The sequence below is a fragment of the Neurospora hispaniola genome (assembly GCF_033458365.1).
Source record: "Neurospora hispaniola strain FGSC 10403 chromosome Unknown B0T23scaffold_4, whole genome shotgun sequence".
NCBI classification, from domain to species: domain Eukaryota; kingdom Fungi; phylum Ascomycota; class Sordariomycetes; order Sordariales; family Sordariaceae; genus Neurospora; species Neurospora hispaniola.
The window spans coordinates 937,111-953,537 of record NW_026944409.1 but is presented as its reverse complement, the minus strand read 5'-3'; the positions used below and the strand labels follow the sequence as shown (position 1 = coordinate 953,537).

Here is a 16,427-nt window from a genome sequence, read left to right as displayed (position 1 = left end):
AATATGTAGACAGTTGGCCAGATTTGAAATGGAGAGGGTATTCAAGAACAAGCAGATGCTACATGACATACACGCCATGGTTCTACATATTTCACCATCTTATATAAACCCGGATGACTCGGATTCACAAGGCTTAGAAAAGCTGACCGGCGGCTTACAAACCTCCTTGTCAACTACCTAGTCTAGGCTTCGAAACTGTCCGGTCCATTGGCCATAGTTGACACGGAGGAGGAACGCCATGGAGTATGGGCTGATCCATGCTGAAACCCAGAGACCTGATCAGAGTCGTGAAGAACCTCAACGGGCATGCGGACCAAGGTCAGCCAGCATAATTAACGGCGGTCCCTGCAGCGGCAAAGACAAAGTCAACAAGGAAGTTGGCTGATTTCACATGGCAAAATCACGAACCGGGGGCCGGCGCCGGCGTCGTGTGATACTCTTTCTTATCAGCTTATCGATAAGGCATTACCTTATCGCCCAATGCGGTGCTTCTGTCCGCCCGATCCTTGCCCCTGCTGACGATCGGCCATCCAGGTGTCGACCTGCGACCAATTGCAGGAGCTTCAAGTTGTCCTACAACGAAACATTTACATCACCGGCATTTTTGAGTTTCGAACATATCCAACGAACTTCACGTAGGAGTGCTTGAACAGGCTTACCAACAGCTTCAAGCACATCGATATGTTGCCATCATCGCCACTTCGCCAATTGGCACCAACAATCGCCTGGCGCGCCCGGAACCCCAGGACAATTGCTCGTCTAGCATCAACACCACAGTGCTTTGCACCCGTTACAGCATCACCATCAGTAACAACACAACGATGGCACTCCAACCATAATAACTCCACGCCCCCCTCCTCTTCCTCCGTCAACCCCGGCGAAATCTCCCACTTCAACGCCCTCGCCGCCACCTGGTGGGACCCACACGGCTCCTCGCGCGCCCTCCACCTCATGAATCCTCTACGACACGATTTTATCCAGACCTGCCGCTCCTCGTCACCCACATCCTCCTTCACCGTCCTAACCGAGGACTCCGGAGACGAACATGCTCCTCCCTCTCCCGACGGCCCCACCTATAGCACTACAGCCAACGTGCAAAAACTGCGCTATCTCGACATCGGCTGCGGCGGCGGCATCTTCGCCGAGTCTGCCGCACGCCTGCCCACCACCGAGTCCGTACTCGCCATCGACCCGTCCCCAGGCGTCCTAGCCATCGCCCGCTCCCATGCCAAGAAAGACCCGAGCCTGTCGCCCAAGTTGACGTACCTTTCCTCGACGATCGAATCACTCCCTACACTCAAGCCCGAAGCCGTGGAAAAGAAATTCGATGTGGTCTCGTGCTTCGAAGTCATCGAGCACGTCGACCACCCTGCTCTATTCCTCGACCACGTCGCCAAGTTTGTCAAGCCGGGCGGTTGGCTGGTCATGAGCACGATTGCGCGGACTTGGACGAGTTGGTTTACGACGAATTTCATGGCGGAGGATGTGCTCGGAATCGTGCCCAAGGGAACGCATGATTGGAACAAGTACATCAATGAGTATGAGCTGAGGGGATATTTTGAGGAAACAGAGGAAAAGAGGAGGTTCTGGGGACAGCCGAGGGCGATGGGCGTTGTTTATGTTCCTGGGCTGGGGTGGAAGGAGGTTCCCGGGAGCGAGAAGGTTGGGAATTACTTTTTGGGGGTGCAGAGGTTGGCTAGTGAGGATGCGTAAGCATGGCATCAAGGCGTTACTGTACGTTGTACGTTTATGTGTATAGGTCCTGTAGTATATGAAGCTGATCATGTGAAGGGGGTAGGCAGGTACATGATATGGATTGGATATCAAGGGACTAAGATGGTCTCCCCAAGGTTGTCCACTGCTCAACCCCATATGACATTAGTTCGCCAGTTGCAAGTCATCCAGCTGCCGTCTTGTATACTGGTGGGGTGAGCAGAAAGAGCTCAGTACTCATCCCGATTACTGGAGCGTTTCCATGGCTTGACAGCATACCACAGCAGGTCGACTTTGATGTCACACGGAGTTGATCATATCACTGCGTATCAGTTCAGCCAGTCGGCTATACCGCAGCATGCGCTTGATCATGGACCGAGCGGCAAGGCACCCAGTATCGCAAGGGGCATGCCGATATACTTGATCAAATCCGTTGCCGAGGGCCCGCCGGAGGGGGATGGGAAGTCGGAGTTGGGACTCGACATGGTGGGCATCTCCGCAGGATTGTGTGCTGGACGCCTTGGGATATGTAGGAGGCTCTATTCGGAACTTGTTATCGAACAAGCAGCATACACATCGACATGCTCACCAGTGTGAGACACAGAGACAAGTACCTATCGTCTCGTATGTCGAAGGTTAGTTGTTGCGCTTCGCCATTCAGTCGAGTTCTGTTCTCATTCAGCCGCATGGAATGCATGGCTTGGAACGGCCCTTCCAAGGGGGCGCTGCGCCTTGCAGATGGTGGCGTTCTTGCCGATACCACAGTCATCTAACTTCTTGCGAGACATCATATCGTGCACCTCGTGGTCAGAATTAGCCACTTGAGAGACGCATATCAGTCGATAGCTTCTGGAAATATTGATGGAAGGAATGTGCCGGGAAGACAATTCGGGGGGTTGGTTGCGAGGTTTTGTGTGTAATGATCCTCTCCTTTTGGTCAGTTTCCGCCTGCACACGTCGCTATCTCGGAATGTTACGGCACGGTAGAGTCAGGACTCAACCGGTATTGCTGACTACGAATATCTTTTGGCTCGTCCCGCGCCGATGTCGCAGGAGTGTTCAGGTACCCGAACGAGAAAACAAATGCCGATGCCATGAATATATTCTTTCCGATATCTCAACTCATGCCGAAGACGGTCAAAGCTGGAGTAATTTCCACCGAGCCTCATCGTATCAGATGGATCACGGTGACCACAAAGGCCCCTTCTTCTAGAAGCGCGGAAATAGAAGGCAAGAAACACGCCAGGAGCAAGTGGCTGATGTGTTGACACTTGACAGAGGAGAGAAAGAGGAAGGTGGAGACGCAACTAACACCAAAAGGAGAACCAATTGGTTCACTGGCATATGCACGGGCCATATCAAGCTAAATTATGCGGTTTCCAGGTCCCAATGATCTGGGTTATTCATGCACCTTATTCAGGCCCAAATCCAGTAACGTTCGTGCAGTAGCGGCCCTCCGCAGCCCTGTATAAGTGGCCATTGGCGGTCCCCTATTCGCTGCTAACTAAACCTCCAGGCTTTGGTACTTGTAGGCGGTGTTCACTGGCCGCGATAGTTACAGTGCACTAGACAGTCCGGACTACCTTGAAGCATTCCTTCCACTTCACTTCACCTGACTGACTTCACTTCACTTCAGACGAGAGGTCTGGGCCATCTGAACTTTCTGAACAGCGCATCTGCCTTGTGAACTAGTGATGATATCAGACGGTGTCCTCTTATTCAGGTCCGCCTATTTACATTCCCCAATGTTTACTTGTATATAAGGTACATCCAAGCCACCCTCTAATCCGTAAGTTCATCTTCACATCATTCGGCTTCGCTGTATCTGCTCTCCCAACCTCCTCGCAACCTTCGTAAGCTTTCTTAGGAAGATCCCGTGGAAAACCGCATGTGGCGTCTCATACATTAATCCTAACACATCCTTCGACTTCGGTGCACCCAGTACCGTCGACAACAACATGTGGTCGCCCTTCAACACGAGGAATGGCAACGGAGCCTCGCCATCCTTGTCACGGCTGCTCACCCTATCGACACTCGCCGCTCTCGCTCCCTTGAGTGACGCACAATTCCCGCCATATCAAGCTGTCGGCTTGAAGACGGTCACCTCACCTTCCAACCCGAACATCAAGATCTCGTACAAAGAACCCAAGGATGTCTGTACGACTGCTTTCAGACGGCAGAAGCAGTACACCGGCTGGGTTACCGTCCCCGGCGAGTACCCAACACACCTCTTCTTCTGGTTTGTTGGTGCCCGCGAGCCAACCTCTGCGCTGACAATGATGCTCAACGGCGGGCCCGGCTCGAGCTCCATGTTTGGCCTCTTCGCCGAGAATGGCCCTTGCCAGGTCGTCGAGAAAGGCGCCAACCGCCTGGAGACGGCCGCCAGAGAATGGGGCTGGGACAGAGCTTCCAACATGCTCTTTGTCGATCAGCCCAACCATGTCGGTTTCTCGTACGATACTCCCACCAACGGTTCTCTGGACTTGACGACTGGGATGGTGTCGCCTACCATGCAATTGCCTGATAACCTGCCTCCCAGCCTCTTTCTCAACGGCACATTTTCCTCAAACAACATCCAAAACACGGCCAACACGACTCAGAATGCTGCCATGGCCGTCTACCACCTGCTCCAGGGGTTCCTGAGTACTTTCCCCGAGTACGTCCCGGACAAGCACAGCCCGTTGGGCGTCAACCTCTTTACGGAAAGTTATGGCGGCCACTACGGGCCTGTCTTTGCCGACACCTGGCAGAAGGAGAATGACAAGCTTTCAAAGCGCGCAATGCCTCTTTCCAGACGACAGGATGATGCCAACAATATCCAATCCCGTCCCCCCAAGGGCGGCAGTGGTAACCGCGAAATCAAACTCACTTCGCTTGGCATCATGAACGGCTGCATCGACGACCTCGTCCAAGGCTCCCGCTACGTCGAGATGGCCATCAACAACACGTATGGCATCAAGCTGATCGACCAAGCCACGGCCGACGCCATCACCTCGGGCTTCAACGCCCCCGACACGGGCTGCAAAGACCTGATCCTCGCCTGCCGCCAAGCCCAAGCCGCTCTCGACCCGCTGGACCAAGGTACCGACGAAACCGTCAACCAGGTCTGCGCCTACGCCTCGCTCACCTGCCAACAGCTCCTCGGCTCCGTACTCGCCAGCGGCGCTAACGCCTACGACATTGCGCACATGGGTCCCGATGCGTTTCCCGATTACCACTACCTCGAGTATCTCAACTCGCGCCGCGTGCAAGAGGCGATCGGGTCCGTGGTCAACTACACGGATATTTCGCCCGTAGTCTACCAAGCCTTTTTCCAAACCGGGGATAGGGCTCGCGGCGGGTTGATCGCCAAGCTAGCTTCGCTTCTGCAGCGCGGCGTTCGCATCGGTCTGGTGTATGGCGACCGCGATTACATTTGCAACTGGATGGGCGGCGAAGCAGTGTCTCTGGCTCTTGCCGACGCCATGAAGGATTTGGATCCCAAGAGCCCGTATCCGACCAAGTTTCCGCAGGCTGGGTATGAGAACATCCAGACCAATAACAGGGAGGTCGGCGGAGTGGTGAGGCAGTTTGGCAACCTCAGCTTCAGCAGGATTTATCAGTCAGGTCATTTCGTGCCTGCTTACCAGCCTGAGACGGCGTTTCGGGTGTTTGAGCGCATTATCGCCGGTAAATCGGTTGCCACGGGTGCTAGAGTCAACCTGAGGGACTTTGCGACTCGGGGACCCAGGAAGGCTGATAAACAGCTCCAGGCTCCCAAGGATGTGAGCGCCAAGTGCTTTGCGAGGAATTTGGGGTCGACTTGTACGCAGGAGCAGGTCATGGCGATCTTGATGGGCGAAGGCGTGGTGATTAATGGGGTTTGGTATAAGGAGAAGAAGGATTGGAGTCCAGTGACGGCTAGGAGTCAGATGGCGGAGCCGGAGTCTAAGAGGACTCTTGTGGGTAGGGCTGCGAGGTGGTTTGAGTAGGGTGTGTGCGCGTTTGTCCTATCTCATAGTGAACGCATGCTCTTCAAAGAGCGCTTGATGATGCTGGATAACACTGGATGTCAGTTAGTATGGTTAATGAGTATCAGTAGGTAATGATAACGAGTGTTTGTCATGTGAAGTCTGCTGTTCTTGTCATGTCCGGCCTTGATAACTTGATGCAGCTGTTCTCAAACTCGAAGATATCGGAATCAGAGGTCATGAGTTCTGTTGAATCATTCTAGCTCGGCATTTGCTGTCCCCTTGTTGCTTGTCGACAACTGCTGCATGGAGGGCTTCTCGTGTAGATGGAGGACTACGTTCCAGATGTGTTCTTTGTTTACATTCTCCTTTTTTGTGTTTGGTGATGATGAAGAGTGGGCTAAGGTGTCGTTTATATAGTGTGCGTACTAATAGGATAGGCACTCTTACTGGAGCTATCGCCATAGTCACATTACGTAACAAGCTCAAAGCCTGCCGTGGAAAGTGGAAGTTGTGCCGCTGCTCCCCGCTTTCCGTATGGGCGGGAACCCGAGCACTGAAGCGCAGCGAACGAGCAGGGTTCTTGGTTTACGATTCACAGCCATCCGCATTCCACCGGCCATTCTTCTTCGACTTGGGTCAGTTGTGCCCTTCTCCTCCAGACCTCGACAACCACCACCACCACGGACGGCCATACAGTCTTCGGTTTGATCGCGAATGATCTGGGCAAGCCATACTCGATAATCTTCACCACTTTCCAAAGATCAAGCAATTAGCAGCACCCAATCTCCACAATCCTACTTCTCTGTGCTATTCCACATCACCGTCGTCGCACTCTGTCTGTCACCGGTCGATCGCGCAAAGCTGCGCCCGCCGCCACACACCATGTCGACGCAACAGCAGGCCATGATCATGGACACCATTGTGTCCATAAGGAAGACGCTGAAAAGGAAAGCTTATGGTAAGCTCAATTCACCATCTCCCGTTGCTATGATCGCCCTCTTGTTTTTGCTTTCCGTGTCTAACAATGTCCACCATTCATCCTCAACAGAATCCGACTCCGACTCGTCAATTGACCACAACACGAACCGAGGCTACAAGCTCAAGAAACGCGCACGATTTGTCAAGCAAGGCCGTCTTGCTAACGCAAATGGACCAGCCGCCTACAAGGAGGTGTGTGAAACCCTACACGCATGCACAAGGTGTCAGCCCACGTTGGGGAACCAGCAAGAACAAATGGAGGGGACGCACCCAAGACTGACTCTCTCTTTGAGTGCCACCAGGTGGCCGAACATGCGGGCTATCAACGTGCCATCATCAACCAGAACCCGCCCCTCATCGACGAGGACGGCTACGATATCGATAGTGACGATAACGAAGAGAGCGTCCAGGAGGCAATCAGCGCCACCATGGAGGAGAACCCATACGCTTCGATCCGGTTAGAACGTGAGTGGAGACAACATGCGCTTGTCCATGTGAGTCGACGTGCTAACATCAATCTCGACAGAACTCCTCGCGCCCCTTACATCCGTCACCGACCTACCGAATCACCCGACCCTATCGCGACCATTCAAATCGAAAGCCCTTACCGAACTCGTACACCAGGCCGCCGCCCTCAGCCGAAGAGAAAATGTTGCCTTGTGGAAGGTCAAACCGCTGCTCACTAAATTCGTCGGCGACAACTCGTGGGCGCCGTGCGGCATGATGATTGAATCGACTGACCATGATCTCTTTGAGGATACCTCAAGCTTCATCAAATGGGTCAGCAACTGGATCCCGAATGCTGCTGACGCCGTGTCAGCTGGCAACCATGCCAAGGCGACCGAGAACGGGCCTGTTGGTGGCAACAACAATGAGGCATCGGCCTCGAAATCAAAGGAGTCTAGCCAGACAAATGGCGACAGTGGAGATAAGCCTCTACCAGACTCAGTCCCTGACGATGAACAACTTCCTGATGCCGACGCAAATCCTGACGAGAAGAAGGGAGCTGAAGAGGGCAGCGCGCCAAAGGTCAACGGAAAGAAGACAACAGATGAAGATGTTGAAATGACCGAACCTACAGAAGCAACCGAATCAATGACTAGCAATTCCAAGGCGGAGGCCCCGCAACCCAACGGCGAAACAAGCAGGGATCCCGAACAAGCGCAGCCGGAGACAGTGCCCACAGAAACGACCGCACAAAACGTAGACGAAAGCACGAACGCAGATCAACCGGCACCGGCACCGGTAGATGGACAGACAGTGCCAGCAACGGCGGCATCTAAAGACGTGGAAATGGCAAATGCGCCCAATGGCGAAACTGGCAAGGAAGCAGCGGAACATCAACCAGCGGTCTCAGGTGCCGAGCCAGAGACGAACCTGGATCAACCGGGGCACAACTTGGAGCGACAACAAACAGACAAAGAACCTCAAGGGGAGGGAGTCGTTCATGGTGTAGAGGATTTGCGAGCGAAGCCTAATGTTCAACGTAATGCTGCGCTCAGCACCGCGGCATCAGTAGCGGCACTTCAGGAATTTCTTGAAGAACCATATATCCATCCCATCTTCCTCGCCCCACGAACTTCGCATCCAGACCGCGACTTTGGCCTCCCCGAGCAAGAAGCCGAAGACGTCCGCCGCCTACTCCAGCTGTACGTGCAGAAGCAGGAAGAAGTCTGCCGCGGCACCCGCAAACTATACGAGGGTCTGCGCAAAGCAGACCGGTACCGACAAACGGTGCTCTCGTGGGCCAAGGCCGAGGCGCACAGCGGACCCAACCGCGACATGTCGGACGGCGAGGACTGGTACGACAAAGAAGAGTGGGGGTTGACAGAAGACCTGAAGAAGGGAGAGGATGAGGTGGAGGAGGAGACGGCTGTGACGCAGAAGAAGACGAGGAACCGGAAGTAAGCAAAAGAACCTCAACTGCGAACCTCTTTTACCTCACGTCGTTGGCTATATCTGGCTTTTTTTTTTCTTCAATTATTTCTATGACCTGTTGACTGTATATACGGCAGGCGGTCCTGAAAGGACTTTGTTTTTGTTATCCATGATGATGTTGTATGTCTGGCGTAACTTGGCTGGTTGGCGGGAACTGGATGATGGATGGCTTAGAGAAAACGGAGTTGTTGTGGGTGGGCGGTCGGTATGCTACTGGGTCGGGTTGGGTCTGGGAGTTTGGCGCAACAGGTGAATATGAAAGAGACATGGGATTGGCTTGGATGTCTATGCAAGGATGCTGCTCCTTGGGAGAGCTGGGCCACGAGCGACACAGACAGGTATAGAAGCGATTCCGGCGAGTCGGTCTGTCTTCCTTATGATAATTGGGACGACGCTTTGATAATTGTCAGCATGGTAGGTTTTTGATGATAGATAGGCCAGATATCATCAATGATATATCAAGTGATGACGATCCCTAGAAGAAATCCCGTATTTGATCATTTTCTTTCAAGTCGTATATCTGGTCCTGAAAGACATGGGCCGCGAGGAAACATGGGTACAGATACCGTTAAGGAACGATCAGGCAGTCTTTGGCAAAAGATCCAAGCAAAGAACACGTATAAAAACGAAAAGAACCAAAAAAGGAAAGGAAAAGAGAGAAGTCATTGCGCAGTCCGGGAGTCGAACCCGGGTCACTCGTTCTTTTTTTCGCCCATGGATAGGCTGCTTGTTGGGAAACGAGAGTACTAACCGCTATACTAACCGCGCTTCTTTTCCCTGGTTTACTTGTTGATTGTATGTCAAAGAAAACTCTGTTATGAAGGGCAGAAGAACAGGGTTCGGGGAAGGTGCAGTGCGGTAAGCCAAGCGGTTGGTAGTTTCATGCTCTCTGATGTGTGGGTTGCCGTTAGGAAGGAAAGAAGAAAGGAAGAAAGAAAGGAAGAAAGGAAGGAAGGAAGGAAGGAAGGAAGAAGAAGGGTGCATTGCTTGATGGTTGACGGGGAAGGGAGCCATCGTATTGACCGGTAAGAGGCAATCGGGTGGGAAGGCACGGGTATGAAGAACATCACGATGCGATATTATGGATGCCACATACCTACCTACCCAGGTACCTATCTACCTAACTGACCCTTAGCTGAGATAAAGGACAAGTGGAAGGCGCGGTGTCAAGAGACTGATGTCAGGAAAGAGAGAGACTGTTCTAACCCAAAGTAACGCCAAATGATTCATGGAACCAAAAAGCATAGAAGACGACTTCATCAAATATTTCCATCGAAGACACGAAAAATCATGAATGTTGATCAAAGCGAGTTCATGTTAAAGATCAAAACTGTCTTCGCAGCCAGTCACCTCAGCGAGCAGAACAAATCTCCTCCTTGTCCGCATCTCTGTTTTTTCTTCCCTTTCCTTCCCTTGTTTTGCATCCACTTATGCTCCTATTCCATCCTCCATCCCAGAGCTCGCGCTACCTTCCCAACGAAACAACCTGGAACTGCTCGAGCTGCTGTATGTACTTAGTGTCCCCCTCCGCCGTACCCTCCATGTCCTCCCGGTCCCCGAATCCCCATCGGCCATTTTCGGGGGTTCTGGAAGATGGGGAACTCGCTCGCGTTTTTGCGGGGGAAGTATTCCCAGTCTTGGATCTCGAGGTGGAGAGAGGGGACGGTGGATGGGTCGGTTAGGGTTTGGTCGTTCTATTTTGAGGGGTGGGGTTAGTTTTCTGATGTGATGTTTGTTGGACTAGAATGGGAGTTGGGACTGGATGTTGATGGAGGGAGGAAGGGGGGTGCTGAGAAGTTGAAAATGGGAGTTGGATAAGTTGGTAAGTGGGGGAGAGGGAAGGGGTTAAAGAGGGGATGTCGAAGAGAAGGGCAAAGAAAAGTGGTGGGTGGAGGGATGAGAAGGGAGTATTTGGTAAGAAAATCGAAAAAACTTACCGATCGAATCTCAACAGTCATATTCCCCTTCAAGAACGGAATGATCGTCTTAGGAGTCATATCCACGTGTCCCAACCCCCTTTTCGGCTTCACCTTCTCGATATTTGAATGCCTAGACGTAGAAGGCCACCTCCCCTTCCTCTTACCACCAACCATCTTCTCATCCTCGCCCACCCCCCTCTTGTGGCTTTGAGACCCTTGCTGCTGTTCTCCAATCTTCACAACATTCTTAAGCGGCCTCGCCAACGGCATGCTAGCCTTCGCGTTCCCCTCCATCGGCATGCCCAAAAGTGCCATGCGGCCCATGACCACCCCGTTGACAATCAGGGAGATGGTGCAGGGTAGAGGCACTTCGGAGCGGTCGACAGAGAGCTCGGCCGTGTAGTAGTAGTTTTTAGTAGGAGATTGGCTGCCGTAGGTTTGTCGCTTTTGTTTCATGTTCTTTTTGGGACTAGAGTTGGAATTGCTAAGGGACCGAGAACTGCGGAACGTGATTTTGTTGTTTTCTTCCGTTTGTTTGCCGTTCTCTCTGCTTGTGGTTGTAGTGCCTTCTTCTTCTTCCTCTTCTTCGTTCTCCTTGTAGTTGGAGGAGGCGGAAAGAGCCCGTGACCGTGATCGGGACCGAGAGCGACGGAATGTTATCTTGTTGTTCTCCACGGTTTTCTTTCCGCCGTCGTTAACCGTGCTGTCTTCTTCCTCATCTAGCGTGTCTGAGTCAACACCCCGTCCTGAAATTCCCGCTTGTCCTTGCACATCCACACTGCCGTCACCGCTAGATCCATACAATTTGTTAACCGCTTGCCTCACTTGAGCCGCTAGTTTATCCTTGTCGGGCGTCTGCCAATCCGTGTTCAGCTCGGGGTAAGTGTACCCGAACGTCCGTAAGTCCGCCACCGAGTTACTAGTGTGGAAGAAACCTCCCGCGTCCGAGGGCGGCGTGGCGTTACCGCTGCCGATTGTGGCAGGAAACTCGGCGTGGAAGGGCTTGAGGGGGGAGTCGGCCGTGAGTATGGTCCCCCTTTTGGTGCCAAGTTGGCCGCCGGAGGGGAATGAATAATTGAAGGTTGCGTTTGGATAGTAGATTGCTTGCCAAAGGGCGATGAGACGGTCCGTGTTGGCGTGGTGAAGCATACTGGAGGTTTTGAAGACCGGTTAGTGAACGGGAGGTCGGCACACGTTGTTACTGTGGGAGATACTTACAACAGAGGGTCGAAAGCCGACCAAGCAATGTTGGCCATCGTGCCATTTGTACAGCCCGCATTGTTGTGAACTGTATTGTGAGGATCCTCAAATCCCCCAGCTCCCCATCCTCGGGGGTCAGGCCGGACGAAGAGATCGTACTGTAAGCGTTTATTGATTAGCAGAATGATCATTTAACCCGGGGACAATCAGTTAGATCTCTGCCCGCAACAGTAGTAGGGTGCTCATATCCTACGCTCTGCTCCGCCAGAGCCGTGATCCATGAACCATTATTTCCGAAGCTGCCAGTTCCTGGCTTGACACTTCCTTGGGAACCAGAATCATCCCAAGCTATCGGCAACCGTCTCCTCCGCTCAATCGAACCAACCCCCATAAGGGTACATATACAACAAAACCACTTGAGAAGAAAGGAAACTCACCACACTATCCCTCAGTTGTCCCCCCACCTCCTTCATCCCCTCCTCCGCCACCCACGGTTCGCTCCACCTCTTAATCACCGTCTTGTTATCCTCTGCGAAATCCTCAAACTTGCACCGCAAGGTCTGGGGATACAGTCCCAAGGTATTGTCGAATTGGTACATCACACTCCCTTCCTGAAACCGATAACTATAAAGCGGGTTCCTAACTTGCACACCCACCGCTCCCGAAGGCGCACCGCTCCCGCCGCCGGTGCCGTTGGTGTTGGGTGGGGATAAGGAAGCCAAGGAAGAGTTGGGCGTGTTGCCGACTTTAATGCTATCGTTCATCACGGCGTAGGGGAGCGAAGGGTCCGAAGCCCAGTCCCAGAAGGGCAGGCGGAGCGTGCGGGCGGCGTCCGTGTAGGCGGGTAAAAGGGAGGGAGGGTAGCGTGAGGCGATGGCGAGGGCGTGGGAGACTAGGGTTTGCTGTTTTTGGGGGTAAGTTGGTCAGTTTGGGGGTTGATACAGGGAAGTGTAGTGTGGAATATGGTGCGTAAATTGCGGTGCTCTCTGATGGGAGTGGAGTAGGGGGTGGAACGAAGTGATGGGCTGGAGAGATATATGGTATGGTGTTGAGGTGATCAGTCAGAGACATGGGGTTAGTGAAGACTGCGATTGGTAATTGCATACCTCGAAGAGAGCAACATATGGCCGATGCCATGGAGCAAAGATGGTTTCCTGCGTGTTTTTGCTACCAGTCAGTATACATGACAGTTATGGGTGTTCAAGAGATAACCGAGTCCGAGACAACACTCACTCCATGAGGACAATACCCTGTATCAGGCGCACCCTCAACCTGCTCAACTCCATTCCATACCTCGTGCGGCAACCCATGAATACCTTTTCGACATGCAAGTCAGCTTCATGATGATCCCTACCACTATACTGTAGGTGAGCTGTTCGCTTCAGTGTACGTATCCTCACTTACCTGCCAGACTGAAATATGACAGCTCCTCCGACTCGTTCATCGCTTGCATCTCCGACAGTGCCAAAATGTAGAGGTCCCTAATCAAATGTAGTTAGTCAGTCAGCCATCAGCCAATATTGGGGGAACAGTCAATGTAGATACTATGACCCCCACGAGACAGTCACTTCTTCCTACCATTGCGGCCCTCCCCTAGCGTAGAGATCATTGATGTTCCTCCTGATTGGTCTCTGTCCCGTGCTGGAATCGACACCCGTCTTGACGCCGATGACCGGAATCGGTGTTGTTTGAGCGGCGGCTAGCGAGGCAAAGCTGTTGATTAATAGGAGGAGTGGCAGAAGGGTAGATGTGACCATTGGTATGGGTCCAAAAGTCGATGGTGTAAGATCCAAGTTCCTCTTCTTCCCCATCATCCTCCTTGTTCTCCTTGTGGTGAGCTCCATTGGGAAAGGGTTCCCGGCGTGGTACCGGGATGTGTGGAAAGGGATGGTTGGGCAATGTGTTCTAATTGCTCGCGTGTTGGTATCAGTTGAGAAGCGACAGACAAGTATCTGGTATCGGCCGAATGGTATTGCTTGGTTATTGAATTTGTTTGTAGTTCACCTCTACCTTCGAGAAAAAACAACCCTAGAAGTTCTTTTCCTCGCTCCTCAAATACTCGCTCGAAAGAAATGAAGTTGCGAAAAAATTGGAATCAAACAGCGCAGCTAGTTTTTAAGCGAGTATCAACGGGCACCCTCCTGCATATTAATGGATGACGAATTGGCTTCCCATGGCCCTTTAAGAGTCATGGGTCTGGGAACAATAGCCACCACAGCAGAGTCCAGCAGGTACAAACAGGACGAGATGGAAGAACCGAAGGAGCACGGAAAGATAAACGAGGGTTCCAGAAGCGCAGTGGCTCCTTGGGTACCAGTGAATAGCACAGTTGCTTGCTCAGGTACTTCGTTCCCTATTGAACTGATGACGACGAAAATAAAAAAACGAACGACTGGAACCAAACCCAGCCCAGCCCAGCCCAGCCCAGCCTCTTTTCCGGGCGCGCGCGTGCAAGCGCTGTAACGATATGACCAAAACTTTTTGTGATCTCTTCCTTCTTGAATAAAGACAGCCAAAAGACAAGAGTGGGAGTATGAACACACGACAGACAACGCGCCAATGAGATGAGAAGAAAATGTCCGACATAAACACACAACCACATCCAGCTCTGACGCATGGTTAGCGGTGAAGAGGCTTGCAGGAGCACACATATTCTGTAACTGGCAGCCGCAACTCGTATAAGTTCTCTTCATCTGTAAAGACAAGAAGGGGGGGGAGAAAAGATGAAGCGGCCAGATTGGAGACCATGGGCTGTCGAGAAAGGGGAAGAAGACGAGAATAAGCAGGATGGCCAGTTACTCTTCGTATGCTGTGTCGCGCAAAGATGGAAACTCGGCAGACTCGGCTAGAATGTCTCATCGGGCGCTTGCAGTCGACAACGAGACGAGAGGGTAGAAGGTGGAGAGTGAAGAACATGGTCTGTGGTCTCGGCTGTGTGGTTGATGTTGTGAACAGCGCATTCCAACGGCTGCCACCACGGGGATTCCACACCGACTGGCGACAAGGAGGTAAAGGGTGTTATGCGCCTTCCCGTATGTGTGTCTCATTCATACAGCCCTGGCGCCACACGTAGGTAAGCATGAATTTCATAGCGATGGTGCCACCAGTGATCTGCTGATGGTGGTGAGGGGTTCTTCTCCTCTTATGAAACCCCAAATAGAAAGAAGATGGATTGGTGTTTGTGCAAGTGCATGTACCAACCTCTGAAATGGATTTGTGGATGGATGGATAGACGGAAGGATGATTGGTAGATAAACCTCTCGTCACCATGCTACTGACAGCAACTAGCCGTTGGCCAAAGAGGCTCGCGCGGGCTGCAAGGGGAATATCTGCCTTGTCCCATCTTGCGTCGTGCTTCTCCGCCCTTCGCCGAAAAAGAAGGGTAGGAATCCCGCATTCTCACAGTCTGGTACATTCACTGTGCTGTTCCCGCGCTGGTTGCAGTTGGTGGGGGTTGATGTGTGTTTATGGCGGTGATGCCCATAGCAACGGGTTCAAGCTTAACCCTTTTCTTACCCACCCTTTCCCTCCATAGAGGTACCTACCACTTCGCAAACGCCTTGCTTGCTTTTCGGTCCCCCTTCATGATTTCTTGGATGCGGTTCTTGCATACCTGCCCCTGGGCGTGGGGGGCGTCATCCCGTGGTGGCCTTGCCCACCTCTTTCCCGGAGTTCCTTCGTGCAAGGTCCCGCCCGTAAGAAGGAAAGAATAAGCAAAAGGAATGGGGACGAAAGTTGGGGGAGGGTAATGAAACAAGGCGTTAAGGCCCGATGAGGCTCTTGAGAAGACTCACATATCTTCAATGTACCTCCCCTACCTCCGTTCTTGTTGCCTTCCACTAGCGTATCTTTCCTTGTCGTACTTCACATTTTTATTCTCTTTCCCGCCGGATGCTAGGAAGAATACCGCACTACCCGGCCGTCGGAAGGTACCGACATGCCGGTGAGACACTACTTTATGTAGGTGTGAATATTTGGAGTCTTCTGCTTGGCTGATGGGGCAACAAGCCCCTGATTGGTTGTACAAAGACTTGCAGCAAAAGACTTGTTTCGATGCTGTTTAGAGGTGGTGTAACAACAGATGTGTGGGTTGTTTACTTGTTTTGAGCCTTTGACATAGCTTTATGCCACTCCCCCTCCAGTTCTCTCGCCCCCAGTCCACATCACACAAGTTAGGGAATCAGGAAAGACTGAACCCGATGACGGTCTACGTTGGAAGCCGATATCGCAAAAGGCAGTTGCTCGGGCTCTATAGAGATGTCCTACCCGTGGCTTGCTCAGAGTAATAACATGCCCCCTCTTGTGATACCAGAACTATTTGCAGCATAGAGCGTCTTATGTCGTAGGTTAACCACTAGATTTGACGGTACGGTTAGATCGCCGCCCTCATTAAGCGAAGATCGCTTATCATAGCCATCATGGCTTATTCCCGTGGTCAACCTACGACTGTTGACTCATATGACTCCTGAGTCTTGCTCATGCATAATAGTAGATTGGGCTCCAAATGATAGGTCAGGTTATGCGAAAGCAAAGGTTCTTTGCTAGGTGAAGTGAAAATCCTTAGTTGAGGTTGTGTTCAAGTGGCGATATGAAGTCTTGGTAGTTCGTCGTGCTAGGCGGGAACAGGAGTGTATTCAGTGAGGTTCGATGTACTCCGAACTGATGCCATCCTTTAGATTTTATGTCGATAGCAATACTTCATCTTCGGTTCCTGACATGTGCCAGT

The 16,427-nt window shown here is 52.2% G+C and overlaps 4 protein-coding genes and 1 non-coding gene across 5 annotated transcripts; 3 read left to right on the top strand and 2 right to left on the bottom strand.

The window, feature by feature from the left end:
* Window positions 1–238: 238 nt before the first annotated feature.
* B0T23DRAFT_404357 (ubiquinone biosynthesis O-methyltransferase) lies at window positions 239–1,713 on the top strand (the record flags this gene model as incomplete). Its single annotated transcript, XM_062838889.1, has 3 exons — window positions 239–318; window positions 451–536; window positions 797–1,713. The coding sequence occupies 3 exons, from the start codon at window positions 239–241 to the stop codon at window positions 1,711–1,713; spliced, it is 1,083 nt and encodes a 360-aa protein (XP_062692719.1).
* Window positions 1,714–3,179: 1,466 nt separating this feature from the next.
* Window positions 3,180–6,025, top strand: B0T23DRAFT_337561 (Alpha/Beta hydrolase protein). The gene has a single exon (XM_062835830.1). It carries the CDS (start codon window positions 3,672–3,674, stop codon window positions 5,682–5,684), a length of 2,013 nt encoding a protein of 670 aa, XP_062692718.1. The 5' UTR covers window positions 3,180–3,671; the 3' UTR covers window positions 5,685–6,025.
* A 428-nt stretch (window positions 6,026–6,453) lies between these two features.
* Window positions 6,454–8,671, top strand: B0T23DRAFT_137520 (RXT2-like protein). Its single transcript, XM_062832303.1, has 4 exons — window positions 6,454–6,624; window positions 6,715–6,836; window positions 6,938–7,109; window positions 7,171–8,671. The coding sequence occupies exons 1-4, from the start codon at window positions 6,549–6,551 to the stop codon at window positions 8,550–8,552; spliced, it is 1,752 nt and encodes a 583-aa protein (XP_062692717.1). The 5' UTR covers window positions 6,454–6,548; the 3' UTR covers window positions 8,553–8,671.
* A 577-nt stretch (window positions 8,672–9,248) lies between these two features.
* On the bottom strand, window positions 9,249–9,350 carry B0T23DRAFT_t170. The gene has a single exon. It is a non-coding gene; the product is annotated as a tRNA-Gly (tRNA).
* Window positions 9,351–9,855: 505 nt separating this feature from the next.
* B0T23DRAFT_337554 (uncharacterized protein) lies at window positions 9,856–13,458 on the bottom strand (the record flags this gene model as incomplete). Its single annotated transcript, XM_062835829.1, has 9 exons — window positions 9,856–10,276; window positions 10,520–11,651; window positions 11,720–11,859; window positions 12,139–12,261; window positions 12,358–12,603; window positions 12,808–12,855; window positions 12,935–13,017; window positions 13,106–13,182; window positions 13,280–13,458. 9 exons carry the CDS (start codon window positions 13,456–13,458, stop codon window positions 10,097–10,099), a joined length of 2,208 nt encoding a protein of 735 aa, XP_062692716.1. The 3' UTR covers window positions 9,856–10,096.
* Window positions 13,459–16,427: the final 2,969 nt, after the last annotated feature.

What these genes read in the sequence shown, in the direction of transcription:
- B0T23DRAFT_337561 (XM_062835830.1), top strand. Translation starts at nt 3,672, where the DNA reads ATGTGGTCGCCCTTCAACACGAGGAATGGCAACGGAGCCTCGCCATCC.
- B0T23DRAFT_137520 (XM_062832303.1), top strand. Translation starts at nt 6,549, where the DNA reads ATGTCGACGCAACAGCAGGCCATGATCATGGACACCATTGTGTCCATA. An exon ending in GACCAGCCGCCTACAAGGAG is followed by an intron (nt 6,837 to 6,937) that starts GTGTGTGAAACC and finishes TCTCTCTTTGAG; the next exon opens with TGCCACCAGGTGGCCGAACA. An exon ending in CGCTTCGATCCGGTTAGAAC is followed by an intron (nt 7,110 to 7,170) that starts GTGAGTGGAGAC and finishes CAATCTCGACAG; the next exon opens with AACTCCTCGCGCCCCTTACA.